At 45.0% G+C, this 17,406-nt stretch overlaps 1 protein-coding gene across 1 annotated transcript in view; it reads left to right on the top strand.

Annotated features, from left to right (window-relative positions):
* The window catches only part of CPS1 (carbamoyl-phosphate synthase 1), a 129,860-nt gene that overhangs the window by 23,139 nt on the left and 89,315 nt on the right, over nucleotides 1-17,406 (top strand). The window contains exons 3-9 of the mRNA XM_084643769.1: nucleotides 4,385-4,529; nucleotides 5,388-5,477; nucleotides 6,536-6,592; nucleotides 9,270-9,362; nucleotides 13,311-13,400; nucleotides 15,506-15,634; nucleotides 17,007-17,113. Of these exons, the coding sequence (XP_084499895.1) occupies nucleotides 4,385-4,529; nucleotides 5,388-5,477; nucleotides 6,536-6,592; nucleotides 9,270-9,362; nucleotides 13,311-13,400; nucleotides 15,506-15,634; nucleotides 17,007-17,113 (711 nt within the window). The remainder of the gene's footprint in view (nucleotides 1-4,384; nucleotides 4,530-5,387; nucleotides 5,478-6,535; nucleotides 6,593-9,269; nucleotides 9,363-13,310; nucleotides 13,401-15,505; nucleotides 15,635-17,006; nucleotides 17,114-17,406) is intronic.

The following is a 17,406-nucleotide window of genomic DNA, read 5'->3' on the forward strand; positions in this document are numbered from 1 at the left end:
CTAGGCAGCAGTTCTGCAGAAAAGGACCTAGGGGTGACAGTGGACGAGAAGCTGGATATGAGTCAGCAGTGTGCCCTTGTTGCCAAGAAGGCCAATGGCATTTTGGGATGTATAAGTAGGGGCATAGCAAGCAGATCGAGGGACGTGATCGTTCCCCTCTATTCGACATTGGTGAGGCCTCATCTGGAGTACTGTGTCCAGTTTTGGGCCCCACACTTCAAGAAGGATGTGGATAAATTGGAGAGAGTCCAGCGAAGGGCAACAAAAATGATTAGGGGACTGGAACACATGACTTATGAGGAGAGGCTGAGGGAGCTGGGATTGTTTAGCCTGCAGAAGAGACGAATGAGGGGGGATTTGATAGCTGCTTTCAACTACCTGAAAGGGGGTTCCAAAGAGGATGGCTCTAGACTGTTCTCAATGGTAGCAGATGACAGAACGAGGAGTAATGGTCTCAAGTTGCAGTGGGGGAGGTTTAGATTGGATATTAGGAAAAACTTTTTCACTAAGAGGGTGGTGAAACACTGGAATGCGTTACCTAGGGAGGTGGTAGAATCTCCTTCCTTAGAGGTTTTTAAGGTCAGGCTTGACAAAGCCCTGGCTGGGATGATTTAACTGGGAATTGGTCCTGCTTTGAGCAGGGGGTTGGACTAGATGACCTTCTGGGGTCCCTTCCAACCCTGATATTCTATGAGTGGTCACGTGGACTTTCTGAACATTCTATCATGCCATCCCTATTTTGCAAACTGATAACTAGGGTAAATCCCTTCACTCAGCTTTGAAATGCAGCCACTTCTGTGTTGAAACGTGGTAACAGCTTAATGGCACACAGCAATAAATTGTAACAAACTGGCCAAGCGTGTCTTCATCTCCCTTGAGTGGCTAGGTCCCATATAGGGGTATATGAGTCTGCTTCTGTCTCTAAGCCAATAAAGCACATCCTTTAGCTCAAGCAGTAGAGGCTGATGCTTTCAAATCCACAGGACCCAAGTTCAGCCCTCCCAGAGGTTCTGTCCAGGGGCATCATTGCAAGTGGTGACTCATACAGGGATCAAAAATAGAATATCAGGGTTGGAAGGGACCTCAGGAGGTAATCTCGTCCAACCCGTGGCTCAAAGCAGGACCAATCCCCAATTTTTGCCCCAAATCCCTAAATGGCCCCCTCAAGGATTGAACTCACAATCTGGGTTTAGCAGGCCAATGCTCAAACCACTGCCTGTTGAGCTCTGAGCCCCTCATCTAGCAGGAGTGTGTGATGCTCACAAGCATGTTGGGACTCTTTGTCCAGCTTCAGCGTAGAAGCTCATGAGTCTGCGATAGCCTTGGAGCTAGTGGACCTGGTCAATCAAACAAGATCACTGGCCACCTTTTCTGCAGGATTGTCCAGATGAGAAAGTCAGCCATAGTGCAAACTTGCTTGATACAATAAGATCATTAGTGAGGAGCAGCAGGCCTCAATGGGAGGGAGAATCAAGACTTTTCTGAGGTAAAATTGAAGCTCAAGGTTTCAGTGCAAATCTTTGTGCACCTGCTCCGCTCTCCCCAAACTCTGCTCTTCCTAACTGGAACAAATACCGCAAGATGGGTTTTTAAATAGTTCCATTGGTGAGAACACTAAATTACAGCCTAGGAAATCTGTTTGCAAAGTTTTGCATCACAAGGCAATTAATTATGTTTTTCGACAGCACTAATTACTAGCTGTGTTAATATACCTGCCAACAAACAACTGTTTAATATAGATCAAAATGATGGAGGGCACTAGAGTTCTCGTCCCTGTGATAGATTATGGGTAATAAATCTTGTCACATCGCAAAAGTCAAGCAACACCTGATGGATTAATTTCCCTTCAACACTGCAGCTCAGCAGCAGGAGCTGGATTTAGTATTCGTTTACTGACGATACGCAGAGGACACACTCAGAAGGAATGGCCTGTGCTGGGGGAAAGATGGGGAAGAAGCAAAATATGAGGTTAAGGTTTATTTTACTGTCCATGGGCATAACCTCATCCCAAACAACTCTGGTTTTGCAGGACTGTCCCACTTTGAACCCAAGCCCCCTGTCCTGGTTGAAGTAGAACATTTTCCATATTGAGTGGCACTCACAGCCACATGTACGTTATGCATGGTGTGTGCCATTGGCAGGGGCAGAGTTCAGAAGGGCAGCGGCTTCAGCCCCACTGGGAGTGCGCAGTGGCTGCAGGAGCTCAGGGCTGGAGAGCGGGACCAAACCAGGGTGGACTGGGCTGGGAGGCAGGGGCTGAGCATCGTGCAGACTCGGTGGATGAGGTGCTGAGCCCAGGAGCAACAGCAAAGATGGCTCCCAGGGATTGGTGGTGACCAGCTGCGTCCCGCTTTAGGGTGGTAGGAAACCCTGACTGCTATGGAAAAGAGAATGTGGCGGGGCGGGGGGAGGGGAGCAGGAATTAAACCTTGCAGTGTTCTTGCAGGGCACAAATGTGGCTGGGTTTGTCACAAACAGGGATTGCTGGGCAGAGAGTGAGACCTCATAGCTCTCAAAGTCCCAGAATAATTAAGGCCTCAAGTATCCAAAGGAATCCATTCACCCGTGGATTGACTTTAATGACACTGTACCAGGATAAGGGTCTGCAGGAGTAGATAGACGTCTTGGCCTTAAGTCCCTGTCAGGCACAGGACCTGGTCAGGATAGATAGCAAGTTACTAGTGTGGAAGTGAGTGTGCTAATGAGCTGATGTAGTGTTGGCATAGGAGTGACTATGCCAAGACCTCTCGTAAGCCTCTGAGCAATGCCCTGTGTGAACTGAATGTTACTAGAATCCTGACTATGTTCAGACTGAGCTTGTGAAAATTAGTACATGGAGCCATGTCTTTTCAATGACAAACTGAACTCTTGAGTTGTCACTTAACATTACAGAGAAGGAATGCTGGAGAGGTGTTTGAATTTTACATGATTAGAAATGGCTGACATTTTGGCGCAGTTCAAATTTTTTGACAAGGCTTTTTGGTGAAATTTTTGAATTTTGGTGAATGGGATGATTTTTCACAGAAATGTTCACAAAAAATTCAACTAGTTGTATACAAATAATTTCATTTTAGAAGAAAAAAGCAGGAAGAATTGAAAACGCTTTTGCAAAAGATACATAAGTTCCCCTTTTTTTCCCCTGAGATGTTTGCTCCCTTTTTTTGTGTTTGTTTCCCATGGATATTCTAGCAGAGGAAGTGATTGACAGGAATTTACAGAGATCAGGCAGGACTTGTTGTGCAAGCCCCGAGAGGATTGGACCCTGATGCTTCTTTAGTTCTTGTGCCATGTGTGTCATTCCTTGTGCCATTCCTCCAAGCTATAGGAGGCATTGTGCATGCGTTAAGGGCATTATGTCCCAGTGCAGAGCTGTGCCTGTATGTCACAGCCAAACCCAGTGGCTTTTTTTCAATGTTTTTTGAATACAAACAACACACAAAGGTTAATTACATTGGCACTGGCATTAATGAAGGATGTTTGGTAGCGTAAACAATCCAATAGGCAGGAGAATCTCTCTCTCTCTCTCTCTATGTATATATATATATATCTATATAGATATATATATATAAGGCACATACTATATGTGCCAAATGTATGCATACCATGCATTTACTGTAACCATATGTTAACACTGAAAACCTCATGCATATTTAACCAGAGCAAGAAATATATTTCCAAAAGCAGGACAAGCATACCGAGGAATATTTCATGGACTTTGTTTAACTGACACGTCATTTCTCTTAGTTGGCTAGAGCACTCACTCGTCTGTATCAGCCTGCAACCATTCTGGCTTTTGTAAAGAGTTTTCCAGAGTTTGACAATTAATCTTTTGGCAGTGGGGCTGGCGTTCCATAAAAATGTTTCTTGCAAATTGCTGATATCTGGTAAACTGTGGGAGTTTCCAATTACATACCATTTAAACAACAATAATAATACATTATGCATATATATAGGGCAAATTCATCCTGAAACACCCAATGCACTTGGGAAAGTATACGAAAGGATAATTTCATCCACTGCTGAAATGCAGCCATTTCTGGGGTTTAAGACAGCAATTATTTAACAGTTCACAGCTACAGGACATAGAGAAAGTGAAGAACTACTTATTCAATTGGAGCTGCAGAGGGAAATGTAGGCAGAGTGCAATTATCTGATCTGTAAAATGAGGCTAAAAATGTTCCAGTACTGACCTCATAGAAACCTTTAGATTTGAGTATCAGTTCAGCAAAACATTTAATCGTGTGTTTAAATCTAACCCTCCTTGGGAGTTTTCTCCAGACTCAGCATTCCCTTGTATCTGGGAGTTCACTGCTGGCTGGTTTATGTTGGCTTTTTCACTCCCATCCCCATGCCAACAGTTGTCTGTTGTTTGTTTTTAATTCAGGTACTCTGAAACCCTGACAGATCCCAGCTACCGGGGGCAGATTCTCACAATGGTTAACCCCATTGTTGGCAATGGTGGGGCGCCAGACACCGCTGCCTTGGATGAAATGGGCCTCAGCAAGTTTTTAGAGTCTGATGGAATCAAGGTAATGGCAGCAGCAAAATCAGGACTGGACAAACTAGTCCAGTGGAGACCTGATTTAGAAATACAAATCCGTGGGGTGGATGGGAGTTTACTGACATCTTTCAGGCTCATCCTCGGAGGAGGAAAGTTAGATGGAACTTCCCAGAAACATGCAGAAGATTGTTTTTTTTCCCCTTCATCTTTATTTCTGGTGCCTCAGATATGATTTTGTCTCCCAGAGGCAAACTGCCATAGAGAGATCAGATCATGGCAAGAGAGAGCCATCTGAGCACACAGGCCGTCTTTACTGAAGAGATTGGTGAGGGTCAGACTAGATCAGCGGTTCTCAAATTTCATTGCACCATGATCCCCTTCTGACAACACAAATTACTACATGACCCCGGGTGGGAGGAGGCCGGAGCCTGAGCTTTTCCGCCCAGGGCAGGGTGGGGCAGGACCAGAGCCCTGCCGTCCCAGGCTCAAGCCCTTGAGCTTTGGCTTCAGCCCCAGGTGTTGGGGCTCAGGCTTTGGCTTCAGCCCTGGGACCCAGAAAATCTAATGCTAGCCCTGGTGACCCCCTTAATATGGGGTCATGACCCACAGTTTGAGAACTGCTGGACTAGATGATCTAATGGTTCCTTCTGGCCTTTAAAATCTGAATATCCTTCAGCAGGACCATTTGACACAGCAAGGATTACAGTTTTGCCAAGTCGCTGTTTAGAATAGGAACATGAGGTGTACTTAGCAAGTGTGCTAGTCAGCACAGGCTTATAAACACTTCTAGTGTAAACAAAGATAGAGGTGTGTTAAAATGCATCAGCTGTACATGGTGAATGCTTCCACTAATCACAACTCATTACCCCTTCTTTTCTCTTTGCAGGTATCAGGTTTGCTGGTGCTGGATTACAGTAATGAGTACAGTCACTGGCGGGCAGTCAAAACTCTGGGACAGTGGCTGCAAGAAGAAAAGGTGAGAGATCTTTGGGCAACCAGACCGTATACTTGACATGGAATATCTGTTCTGAGGAAACTGCTAAGTGACTCCTTGAGTAATGGAAACCAGGAGAGAGAGATTCTGGTTTACAGTGAGCGACAGTTCCTGTCATCAGACCTTTGGATTGTGCTGGCAACCCCCCTGCTCTCTTTAGTTTGCACTGGGCTTTTTCTGGGTTTCCTACTTCTGAGACAATGAGGAGACACGGACAAGACTAACTAGGAGAAATGCTCATTAAGTGGGGATATTTGGTTCTTTGTTTTTTCACGTTAGGTTAAGTTTATCCTCACTTCAGTTTCTCTCCCTGCCCTGTGCGATTACTCTCCATTACTTTCCCTTCCAACTATTTCTCTCCAAACTACTTCAGTGTGTGCTGCTAAGAGATCAGGGGCCTGCTCATGTAGGCCCAGATCCTGAGGCCGCTCACCCCAGTGTAAATTGGGAGTAAGTGCACTGAAGTTCATAGAATATCAGGGTTGGAAGGGACCTCAGGAGGTCATCTCGTCCAACCCCCTGCTCAAAGCAGGACCAATCCCCAATTTTTGCCCCAGATCCCTAAATGGCCCCCTCAAGGATTGAACTCACAACCCTGGGTTTAGCAGGCCAATGCTCAAACCACTGAGCTATCCCTCCCCTCCAAGTTAATTGAATCCCACTGATGGAAAACCAGGGCCACACTCCTGAAGTCAACGACTTCTTGTCAGTGGAGCTATATCAGTTTACATCAGCTGAGGACCCAGCCCCCTGGTGTTAGGCCAGAACAGGGCTCGCAGACTAGACAGAAAGGCATGTGTCACACAGGTGTTTCATTGTACAGGTACCAGCTGCCCAGCACAGCACCTAGATACATTGCTATTTCTGAGAGGGGATGTGGGGAGGGGAGGGAATGTGCAAAGGAGAGAGAGAGAGAGGGAAAGAGAAGGAGAAGTGTGTCCTGGGACTGTCTCTCTCTGGTAGGCTGCCCAGCAAAGTGCAGTGTCTGTAATATTCCCCTGGCTGTTCTCTGACCGGGCTCTCTTGTATGTTTCCTCCAGGTGCCTGCTCTGTGTGGGATTGACACAAGGATGCTGACTAAAATAATTCGGGGCAAGGTACGATCCCCCTCCCTGATTCCAAGTATATTAAACCCCGCCTCATCCTGTGCTTTCCCTAATGGCTGAGAGAACCACAGACAGCCGTTGGTGGCCGTGGGGCTACGCGACTCACGCTGCTCCTCAGGACCCTGTTCTGCCAAGCACTGTGCACCGCACACACTCTGACCTGCCAGCCAGAGCACGGCTCCAGATGAGAGTCCCCCATCTGCCACCCCATACGACTCCAGTACCCCGGAGTTGAGGCAGAACAGGAACTCCCCAACTGTCCTTGAGCTCTTCTCCTCTTGGCTTCCCGCTCTGTACAAGTGGGTTAGGACAAAGCTGTGCTGACATAGGTGCGGGCTGGGGGGAGAGGGGTTGCTACAGCCTGAGGGAGTCCCAGGCAGGCAGGTGTGTGTGTGTGTGTTGTGGGTAGGCAGAGATGGGCAGACCCCAATACAGGCAGAGAGAGAGAGAGAGAGAGAGTTTGATGGGTCTCCTTGCGTCTTATTTCATATTAGACCCTCCAAAGATGAGGCCGATTACACCTTTTTGGGGCTAAGCCTTTATTTTCTTTTTTTATGGCCATTAGTCCTATCTGGTTTCCCAGCACTGATTCTTGAAGGACATGTGGAATATTACGTTACTGGAGGGAGGTTGATGGCAAGGTACATTTCACATCTTGGGTAAAACAATGATCAAATCCATCTGGAATGAAGATCATTGTGCCACTGAGGCTTTTCTGTTGCTCTTGTTTGGGGTTTTTTTGGTTAAGTGTTTGGGTTTCATGATACAGTCCAAACCTACATTCCCTCCACCCAGCAGTGTATGAATGACCTAACTTGAATATTTGCACAAATGAATACTAAGGAAAATGCCTGTTTTTGTAGACAGAAGACAAGTACTGTTGAATATAGTATGTTTGTAAATGGAAATACATTTTGTACTTCCTTGATATGTATCCCTTAATAGATCAGTGCCACTTTCATCCATAGTAAATATGCTTTCAATAACCATTTGCTTAGCTTACACTGTACAGTAGTAATGCGCATTATGTTGGACTCAGAGCGATATTGGTTTATGTTTTTTAAAAAATGCATCATGTTGCCTTTTCTCCCACTAATCTCAGTCAGGATGAAAAACTAGCTTAGTATTTCACTCTGTGTGTTTATAAATGGGAGATGAGGAGAGGGTTTCAGCATGGTCAATGCATAAATGAACAGTAAACCTGGGGCACCATTTCATTAAGTAATCCAGTGTCAAGGTAAGACGCTGTGCCTGTGAGGTGGTGGTGGTGGTGGGGTGTTGTAATCGGCTTTTCCAGAGCTGCAAGGCAGTTTTCAGAGCTCCCAAGTGGCTGTCTCTTGAAGGTCGTACGGGCCTTTTCAACTTCTGCCCCATATAAACTTCACCAAAGCAGCAAATGTGAGAAGGGAAAGAGAAGTCTCCTCAAAGCCCCAGAAAGAGGGCAAATTAGACAAGAGTTTGTTAATGGCATTGTACCTGAAATGAGAGGAGAGAGACTCTGCCACCTGTGCTCACATGGGGGCTGTCCCTGTCCCACTGTGGCTATGTGAAGGAGTACTTGTGGCACCTTAGAGACTAACCAATTTATTTGAGCATAAGTTTTTGTGAGCTACAGCTCACTTCATCGGATGCATACTGTGGAAAGTGTAGAAGATCTTTTTAAGGTATTTTTTCATGCTTTGTGTGTATATAAAAAGATCTTCTACACTTTCCACAGTATGCATCCGATGAAGTGAGCTGTAGCTCACGAAAGCTTATGCTCAAATAAATTGGTTAGTCTCTCATGTGCCACAAGTACTCCTTTTCTTTTTGCGAATACAGACTAACACGGCTGTTACTCTGAAACCTGTGGCTATGTGCGGTGTATGATGCTAGGTGGTGTGAGTAAAGGTAACAGCTTCTAGCCCTTCTAGTGCCTGCCATTGTCACTTACCCACAGTTTGCACACACTGGTGTCCATGAGACTGGGGTTCCTTCTTGCTCTAAGAATAAGGAAAGGACTGCAATGTCTCAGGTATTAGTGTGTGTGGCCTGGCTATGGTCCAGCTGTGCACGGGAGTACCTTTGAAGCCTGTATGGAGTCCCATTGTGCACATTAATGTGGGGATTCAGAATGTAAAGATGCCATGCTTTACCATAGGAGTTTGAGGAAGGGATATAAAAACACCCCCTCTCTCCCTTTCACTTTCCTCCTACCATGCTGAAAGGTCCAGCCATGCCTCCACTGAGAAGAGAGGATGTAACTCCCTGTGCCTGACACCAGAGCTGCTCCTGCAGTCAGCCAGAGTGGTTGGCAAGAAGACAGCACGCGGGGGAAAGCATTTAAGGTGCATGCTGGATTTGGGAGTGCTCCCAGACCTGCAAGCCTGCCATCTTGGGAGCTGAATTCTGATCTCCCCTGAGTAGCAATCCACCTTGCTACCACTAGACAGCTGACCTAGCCCCATATCCACTGATTTTATTGCCTGCTTTGCCTCCCCCAAAATATAGGGTGTTTACCTGCTTTTGATACTGGTGAAGGCTAGCAAACTTTTGAAGTTGTAATGTTAAACTAAAGTCTTGGAGCAGCTGTTCTACTTCCTACTGATTTTTGTCTGTCAGCACCTGCGCCACTGTTTGCAACTTCTTGTTTGCTTGCACTTAGCTGTCTAATGCTTTGTTTCCACAGGGCACAGTCCTGGGCAAGATTGAATTTGAAGGTCAGCCTGTGGAGTTTGTAGATCCAAATAAGCGGAACCTGATTGCAGACGTTTCAACCAAGGTGAGAATTCTCTCTCCAATGTGGGTGCTGTACACTTGATTAATAAAACTTCTCCCCGTTTGCCCTAGAGAGTTTCCTTTTTCCTTATCATAGTAAACACTGCGTGTTCATCGATAAACCATTGTCACTTGACTATGCAGTGCTTCTGCAAACTGTACCATGTGCCGCAGTGCTTCTGCAAACTGTACCATGCGCCAAAGCTTTTGAGGATTACCCATTAATGACTTTAAGACTGCAGAAAGAGCACCCCTTTAGTCCTCTGCTTGGAGCTGGGGCCAGGTGGCATTAGAAGGAGTACTGTGTTGAGTAGGAATGGTCTAAAAGTTAGCCTAGGAACTGGCAACACCAGATAGGGGACTGAGAGAAGGGTGAGACCAAGTTGTAGTAGGTGGTAGGTATCGCCATGGTGAATGGGGGTGATTTTCACACCGTGAGAAGAATTTTCAGCTGGTGGAAAATGTGATTTCTCTTAAAGGAATGTCAGTGAAAAGTTGGAAATCCCAGAAAACTCATAATCCTGATGGATCACTCTCTTCCAGCACAGTTTTTGCTAGTTTGGTTGTAGCAGTCAGCATTTTTGTACTGGACAGGGATTTTTTTTCTCCCCAGGGTAGGTATTACCCATAGCTGCATACCACTGCTCTAGGTAGCGTATAGACCAGTAACGGAACACAGATTGTAACCGTGTTATGAGGGTCTGCAAACCATGTTCCATCCTAACAAGGTTAGACTATTAAACCAGTACGGGCATGCACTGATGTCATGTCTACACTACACTTTTTAACTGTGATATAACTGAGTCAATGGGCAATGTTTTTGTAATGGGTCCCTTGACCCTGATGTAGCAGTAGTGCAGACAGTCAATCTGCACAGGGCTGAAAGGGTAGCAGTCGGTGGCAAAGCTAGGAGTAGACATTTGGGTGGGCCCCAGTTTAGGGTGGACAGGCAAAGACAAGAGGTTTGATGTCACAGCAAATCATTTGCATTGCATATTATTATATTGTACATTATTATCTATTCTATAGCATCTATTTGAATACTTGATTGTAGGGGTAGATAACTGGGTGCACAGAAGAGATTTGAGTGCAGGGAGCATGGGGGCTGGACTGGCCAGTGAAGAAGGCGTGATCCCCACCGCCCCATGGGAAGCACAGGTTAAGCTGGGTCAGGCGGGCCAGGTGGAGCCTGCACAGGGCCTGGCTCTTAGCAAAGTAGTCTGGGGCTGGGAGACATTTCCAGTGCTGAGCATAGGCAGTGGCATGGGCCCGCTGGGCTACTCTGCTCCCTGCTGGTCATAGCATTCGGCAGATGGGCTGAAAGCCACCTGTTAATTAGCCAGGAGTTCCTGATCCACAACCACGCAAATGTTGGCTACTGCATTCACACAGATTTGGGTAGGGCTGAGTGCTAACTCTGTATCTGCCCCTGATGGCAGTGAGGAAGGCTGACAGGTCAGTGCTCTCCTCAGTTTCTGAAGAGCCCCTTATTGTGGCCTACTATGACAGGTTAATGCATGTTGGTTTTTGATTCCTTGGGGCATCTCATGAAATTGGTGAGTCCCTCAGATCAGGCACTGTACACTTCTCCACCAACTACACTGTATTTTTGGAATGAAACTTGACCATTCCGTACATGCGAATGTCCATCTGCCGTCAGCTGATCAAAACATTACAATAAAACCCCTCTCTGTTATTTCCGCCTCTTGACTCTCTTGGTAATGGCAGAATTACTATAAAGATACTGGAAATACCATCCATAAAAGAGATATAAAAAGATTAACACAGCTTCTGTGGTCTCATTATGTTTATAACTTCATTTTATAGTCTTAAAAAGCAACTTCACAAATAAAGCTGACAATTAGCTAAACTCTTCAATGGTGGTAATTACTGGACATGTTGATCTATTTGCTAGCAAACAGCTATTTTCATGTAAATCAGGATGCAGTAAGACCAGGAGTTTTCTTATCAGTGGTACATTAGAAGTGATTTTTTTCTTTGTATGCTAGTGAGATAGGCTCTGTTTATGGAAGGTGTTTATGTAGGCCAGACTTGTAGACTTTAGCTGCCTTTTGCAGGGAGTTTCTGTAGAGATTATTATGCTGTTCATTTGAGTGTGTAATATTCAGATGCCCAGAGCAGATGAACTGTTTAACCATTTGAGAAGGTCAAGTCATTTATGTACACAAGAACCTAATCAATTGGACAGAGTAAAATCATTAATGCTGCATTGTTATGGTACCTGCAAGCCACAAATCCAGCCTCAAAAACTAAGGGTTTGGGGTTTTATTAGCAACCTGTATAACAGATTGTTCTGAATTACAAATTTCAAATCTGGATCTGAATTTCTGAAAGATTTAGCTCCCATGAAAGCTTTTTGTTCAGGCCCATTTCTAGTCCAAATAACTCAGAGCAGCTTTGCCCTGTAATTAATTGTATGGGGAGTAGAACAACCAAAGAAAGTCACCCCCAGTGAAGCGTTGCATCATTAGTGTTGCATAGATCCCTGTATATGTGAGCTGCAAGGAGCCAAAAGCCCTCTGGAAGCCTATTTAAAACTGTGGTTGAAATTTTTCAAAAGCGCTCAAGGGAGTTTGGCACCCAGTGTTCATTGACTTTCAATATGAGTTTGGTGCCTAATGACTTCAGGCACTTTTGAAAGTCCCAACCTACGTCATTAACTTGTTCGAACAAGCATATACGACAATGTCTGCATAGGTAGAAGAGCTGTAAAAAAGCAAAACCAAATTTGCTTTGCATAAATGTGGTTCTGCAGTTTACTAAGTTAAATTAAACCACTGTTTTATTATAAGATAATGTACCAAAGAGGCTAACAGGCAGATAACCCCTTTGCAAATCAGAACACAGGCATGACAAATAGTATTAGAAACTTAGAAGAAGATGGGGAGGACCTAGATCCACCAATGCTCTGCAGACTCCGGAAATGGATTGTGGGGCATGTTCCTACCAGATGGTATGATCTATAAATCAGTAGACAAATCCCAATAGATTATCTCTGTTTTCAGTGCTGTAGAGGAAGGCTAATTCCTACCCGTCTTACTGTCCTATAGTGGTCACTCCATTAGGAGAATTCCTTCTTCAAACATAGCAATCAGTCACACACCATGCTTATGATCAGAACTGGCATAGAGAAGGACATGCTGTTGCCTACATTATAGAATCATGCAGCTTATCAAAACAATGTGCTACATTAGGATAAATGAGAAGAAGGGGGCTACATGACAGCAGATGGGAAAGTGTCTTGCAGGGAAGGAGTTGGAAAATACATAAAACCATCCACATCGGATAAACATGTGCCACTCTCAGTGACATTCTAGATGGGCTATTGGTCTGTACTGGTATGGCAAATTGTACTGATATTGTGGTGATTCTGTATTGTGTAGATGGAACATGTAGTGATTCATTCTGTTACATCCCAGCCTTATTGCAAGTGGAGAATCAAAGTGACATTGAAAGCATAATGGGTCAGATCCTGAGCAGGTGTAAATTGGCCTTGATTTATTAAAGTCAGTGGAATGACTCCAGTTCACACCAGCTGAGGACCTGGCCCAAGGTATCTATCACTGTCTGTCTCTAGTGCTACATCTAAGCCACAGCTCTTGAGAATTCAGTTGCTACTTTCTGTTAATGAGGTGAAACACAGAAAAGCTAGTCATTAACTATGGAAACAACCAGTTTCTTAGGGATCATTGTTATGACTGAAGTGAACAGTATATGAAAAAGCATTACACTTGTTTTTGCCTTTCATAACAAAAATTAACCTCTGTGGCACTTCCTGAGATTTCCTTGTAAATTGACTGGTAAATGCCAGTCATTTCTGGCAGTGAACAATCAATCTGCTACCAACCTGTGTGCAAAACACCCTTACTGTGTTTATGGCTTGTGGTTTTTCACTTACAGTAATTTATCTTTTTTCTAAACCTGTCAATAGGAAGTCAAGGTGTATGGCAAAGGGAATCCAATTAAAATTGTAGCTGTGGACTGTGGGTTAAAGAACAACGCTATCCGTTTGCTAGTAAAGGTAAGTCAGTGTTCTGTGTCCTTCTCCTCCAGGGAGCTTCTTTTGCAGCATTGCTTTAGTACAAGACTGGCTGATTGTTTAGCTGTATCTGTCCCAGGGAGCATGCCACTCATTCTTACTGAACTTTCTATTTGAAAAATTGATAGGGATCCATCCCACCCACTGCCCTCCACCTCAATGTTTTTATTTCAGTATAATCCTTGTTAGATGATTCCCAGTGGGCTGAGTCATTCTTTGAACTTTACGGATGGTCCCTAAAGCTAACATGGTGGTGAAGAATAGCCATAAGGCAGCCATTGTGTCTGAATTCCATGAGAAGCTCTGTTGGCAGGAGACTGAGATGGTTTCATTGGGGGACTCACGTGTGAACTGAGGAGACTTCAAGGGATATGTCACTACCTGCCTAATAGCAACCAAGGAAGAATCAGCCCTGCATTGCAAAAAATTATTTAAAGCAGAAAACTCTGCACTAATGCTTTTTTTCTTGGCAGACTTTCTCATAATTGAGATATCGGCCTTTATGCCACACTAGCCCTTCATCTTGTTTCTCAGCAGAAGGAGTTAAGTTGGTGGCCTTCTGTTCTCTGAAGGAACTGGGACTCCTGATGTCCAAAATCATTCTCTGCTAATTCAAACATTAAGGCTGTAACAGAAAGCATGCTTTGCATTGCATCATGCAGCCGTTTTTGGTTACAGTTTGCACCTAATATTTGATAGCCTCATGACTGTTTTCCCCATTTTAAATGATTGGGCCAAAGGAAACCGTTTGGACTTCACAGAGGGTATAGCAAAAGGTCGGTGAAGCTAAAGAGAGAAGGTGGGAGCATTTCCAGTGGAAAAGAGTTTAGGAAGCAGTGTGGTACTAGGGAAAGTCAGCCCAGCAAAAGCCATCTAGAGTTGCCTAAGCAGCACAAATCCAAGATCGAATCGTAACCGATCCTTGCACTATTTTCTCTGGATGACACGCACAACATATGTGTGGTCGAAGAGAAGTCCATTGAACTAGTATTAACAGAAGGAATGTAACTGAGCAGTTAAAGCAGAAAACTATACAACAAGACTCCTGGGTTTTATTCCTGGTATTGCCACTTACATGCTGGATAGCCTTGAGCAAGTAACTTTGACTGCGATTCAGCAAAACACTAAAGATGTGCTTCACTTGAAGCTCCAGTGTGGGCCCATCGCCTGGGAGCCAAGAAAAGTCAATTGGACTGTTCACAGATGTAAAGTAAAGCCTGTGCCTAACGACCAGATTCTTAACTTCAGTGGGAGTTAGGCGCCTAAATACCTTTGAGCATCTGTGCCCAAGTTACTTACCTAGGCTTGCAAGGATTAGATTTTTATCCGTACACGCCAGTAAACGTCGGTTTCACCATATGTACACAAACTGACAAAACAGGTTTCCGGAGAGAACAATCGACATTTCCAGCTAGGCAAAGGAAGAGAAATGCGGCTTGAGAACTTAGAAGAAGAATTATTATTATCTTATTAGGGTTTGGTTTTAAGGATATTTACTTTGTCTATGTTGACATGTGCTGTTGACCATTTGTGTTTTAACGGTTACAAAACATTATCCTTTTGAATCTCAGCATCTACAATCATTAAATCATCATCTGATTCCTCACCAGTGCCTGAACCTCACATAATTCCTGCAAATGTGAAACTTTAAATTGATAAAAATAAAAAATGCTTAAAAATAAACATCTAGACTATCCATCAAAATGATTATGAAATTGAATTTTGCCACGCCTGTCTCCACTGAATCATGGTCTAACCTGCCTCCTTTTGGTAAAGAGCTGGGATCCTGTGCTTTTAGGTTAATAGGTTTCATGGGCTATTCGTGCTGTGACTGTGAAGACTTTAATGTCGTGGTGAACAGCTCAGTGACAACTATGAAGTCCTCAGTGGCCACAAGCTTGTTACACTGTTAAATACATCCCTAAAAGTAGAGATTTACCAAAGAGAGTCTATATATTGGCATGCAGGATTGGTTTTGGTGGAATATGTCTGCTGGGCCATAAGGGAGCAGTTAGAATGAACTCGCCCTGTAAGAGGCTAAGTTGACTTAAAGCATTTTCCTCCTTCCTCTTTTGCTTCTCTGCCAGCGAGGTGCGGAGGTGCATTTGGTCCCATGGAATCATGATTTCACCAGAATGGAGTATGATGGGCTTTTTCTTTCCGGCGGCCCGGGGGATCCGATGCAGGCACAAGAGCTGATTCAGAATCTTAAGAAGGTACAGCGTGTGCACGGGGGTCACTTGCCGGTGTTGACCTGATGGTTCCTTTAGGAGGACTCAGTCTTTTCTGAGCAGATCATGTATTTGAAAAATGAATGATCATGGAGCTAACGAGTTGTGTGCCCAAGTTCACCTCGGTCATTTTGCTAGTAGGATATATCCCTGTCTTGTGTCTAGTTAGACTGTTAGCTCTGGGCCAAGGATCTGCCTAGTCATAGGGTTGTAAGGTCTTTAGCACAGTTATGGGCGCTGAAGAAGAACTGGTGGTGTCTTGCAGAATACTCTAATGAGTCAGTACATATCTGTGTTGAAGTCAAGCAAGGCAAACGTGTGCATTATGGAGCAGTATGGTTGTCCTGAGAAATATGCCCTTCTCTTCTAAATTATGTAACTTACAAATGGCTGGAGCATCTCAGTTCCAGTGATGCGCGATGCCACTGCTCATTCCCTGTGGCCCAGGAAAACAGCCTGAGTCACAGCTCTGGGCACTGGGGTTTTCTTCTGGAGCAAAGGAGAGAAGGTATCACACCTGCACATGCTGTAGAGAGGCCACAGAGCTTCTGCTTGGCTGTGGCTGCCCCTGCCCCTGCCCTGAGACTGTAGTTGCTTCTGGGGGGCATGTTTCCTTGCTTCTCAGGGAGCAATCTCAGCAGATCTGCAGAGCCATGCATCCACTACCCGTAGTCGTAGAGTTATAGAGCGTAAGGTTAGAAGGGACCACCAGATCATCTAGTTTGGCCTCCTGTATGTCACAGGCCACTAACAGCACCCCACACCCTTTGCTAAACCCAACAACTGGAATTAGACTACGGTAGGACAGCCCACAGGAGAGTAGACTGTTTTGCGCCACGGGCAGAGAATAGGAGGTGCTCCACTGCCCAAGACCCCAGGGAAATGATTAAGTCAGATACACCCACATACTCTTGGCATGTTGCCCACACCACACGCTGTAGAGGAAGGCAAAAAACCTCCAAGGTCACTACCACTTTGACCAGGAACAAAGACACTCACTGAGTGGCCTCCCCAGATCTTACCCAGCAGCACCACACCAGTTCCGCCGTATGGAGTGGCCTCGAAACACCTGGATGAGGGATGTGATGGTGGGCGGAGCATTGACCCCTAGCTGTGCATGTGTGCTGGGCATTCTGAATTTCCACCTGGGCATTAGCAGTGTATAAGAAACACTACCCTGGCAGCAAAGCGACTAGCTCATTTTTGTATGGAATCTGTCAAGACAAATTAAATCCTAATTGAAAACATTGCATTTAAATGCGTAAAGAATAGGACTAGTTTGCGTTATTGCTGAACTTGGAGATTCACTGTTCCCATGGATCTCACAGTCGGGTTAATGAAAATTATCTCCGCCTAGGTCTTGAAGAGTGATCGCAAGGAGCCATTGTTTGGAGTCAGCATGGGGAATCTGGTAACTGGTATAGCAGCGGGAGCTACGTCCTACAAGATGCCCATGGCCAACAGGTATGATGACACTGCTGCTTTACAGAATCTGAACACATGCCCTCAGGATGTGTGCTGTACTGTGTCCAGTTTTGGGCCCCACACTTCAAGAAGGATGTGGATAAATTGGAGAGAGTCCAGCGAAGGGCAACAAAAATGATTAGGGGACTGGAACACATGAGTTATGAGGAGAGGCTGAGGGAGCTGGGATTGTTTAGCCTGCAGAAGAGAAGAATGAGGGGGGATTTGATAGCTGCTTTCAACTACCTGAAAGGGGGTTCCAAAGAGGATGGCTCTAGACTGTTCTCAATGGT

This window comes from Lepidochelys olivacea, assembly GCF_965140295.1.
Source record: "Lepidochelys olivacea isolate rLepOli2 genome assembly, chromosome: 11".
NCBI classification, from domain to species: domain Eukaryota; kingdom Metazoa; phylum Chordata; order Testudines; family Cheloniidae; genus Lepidochelys; species Lepidochelys olivacea.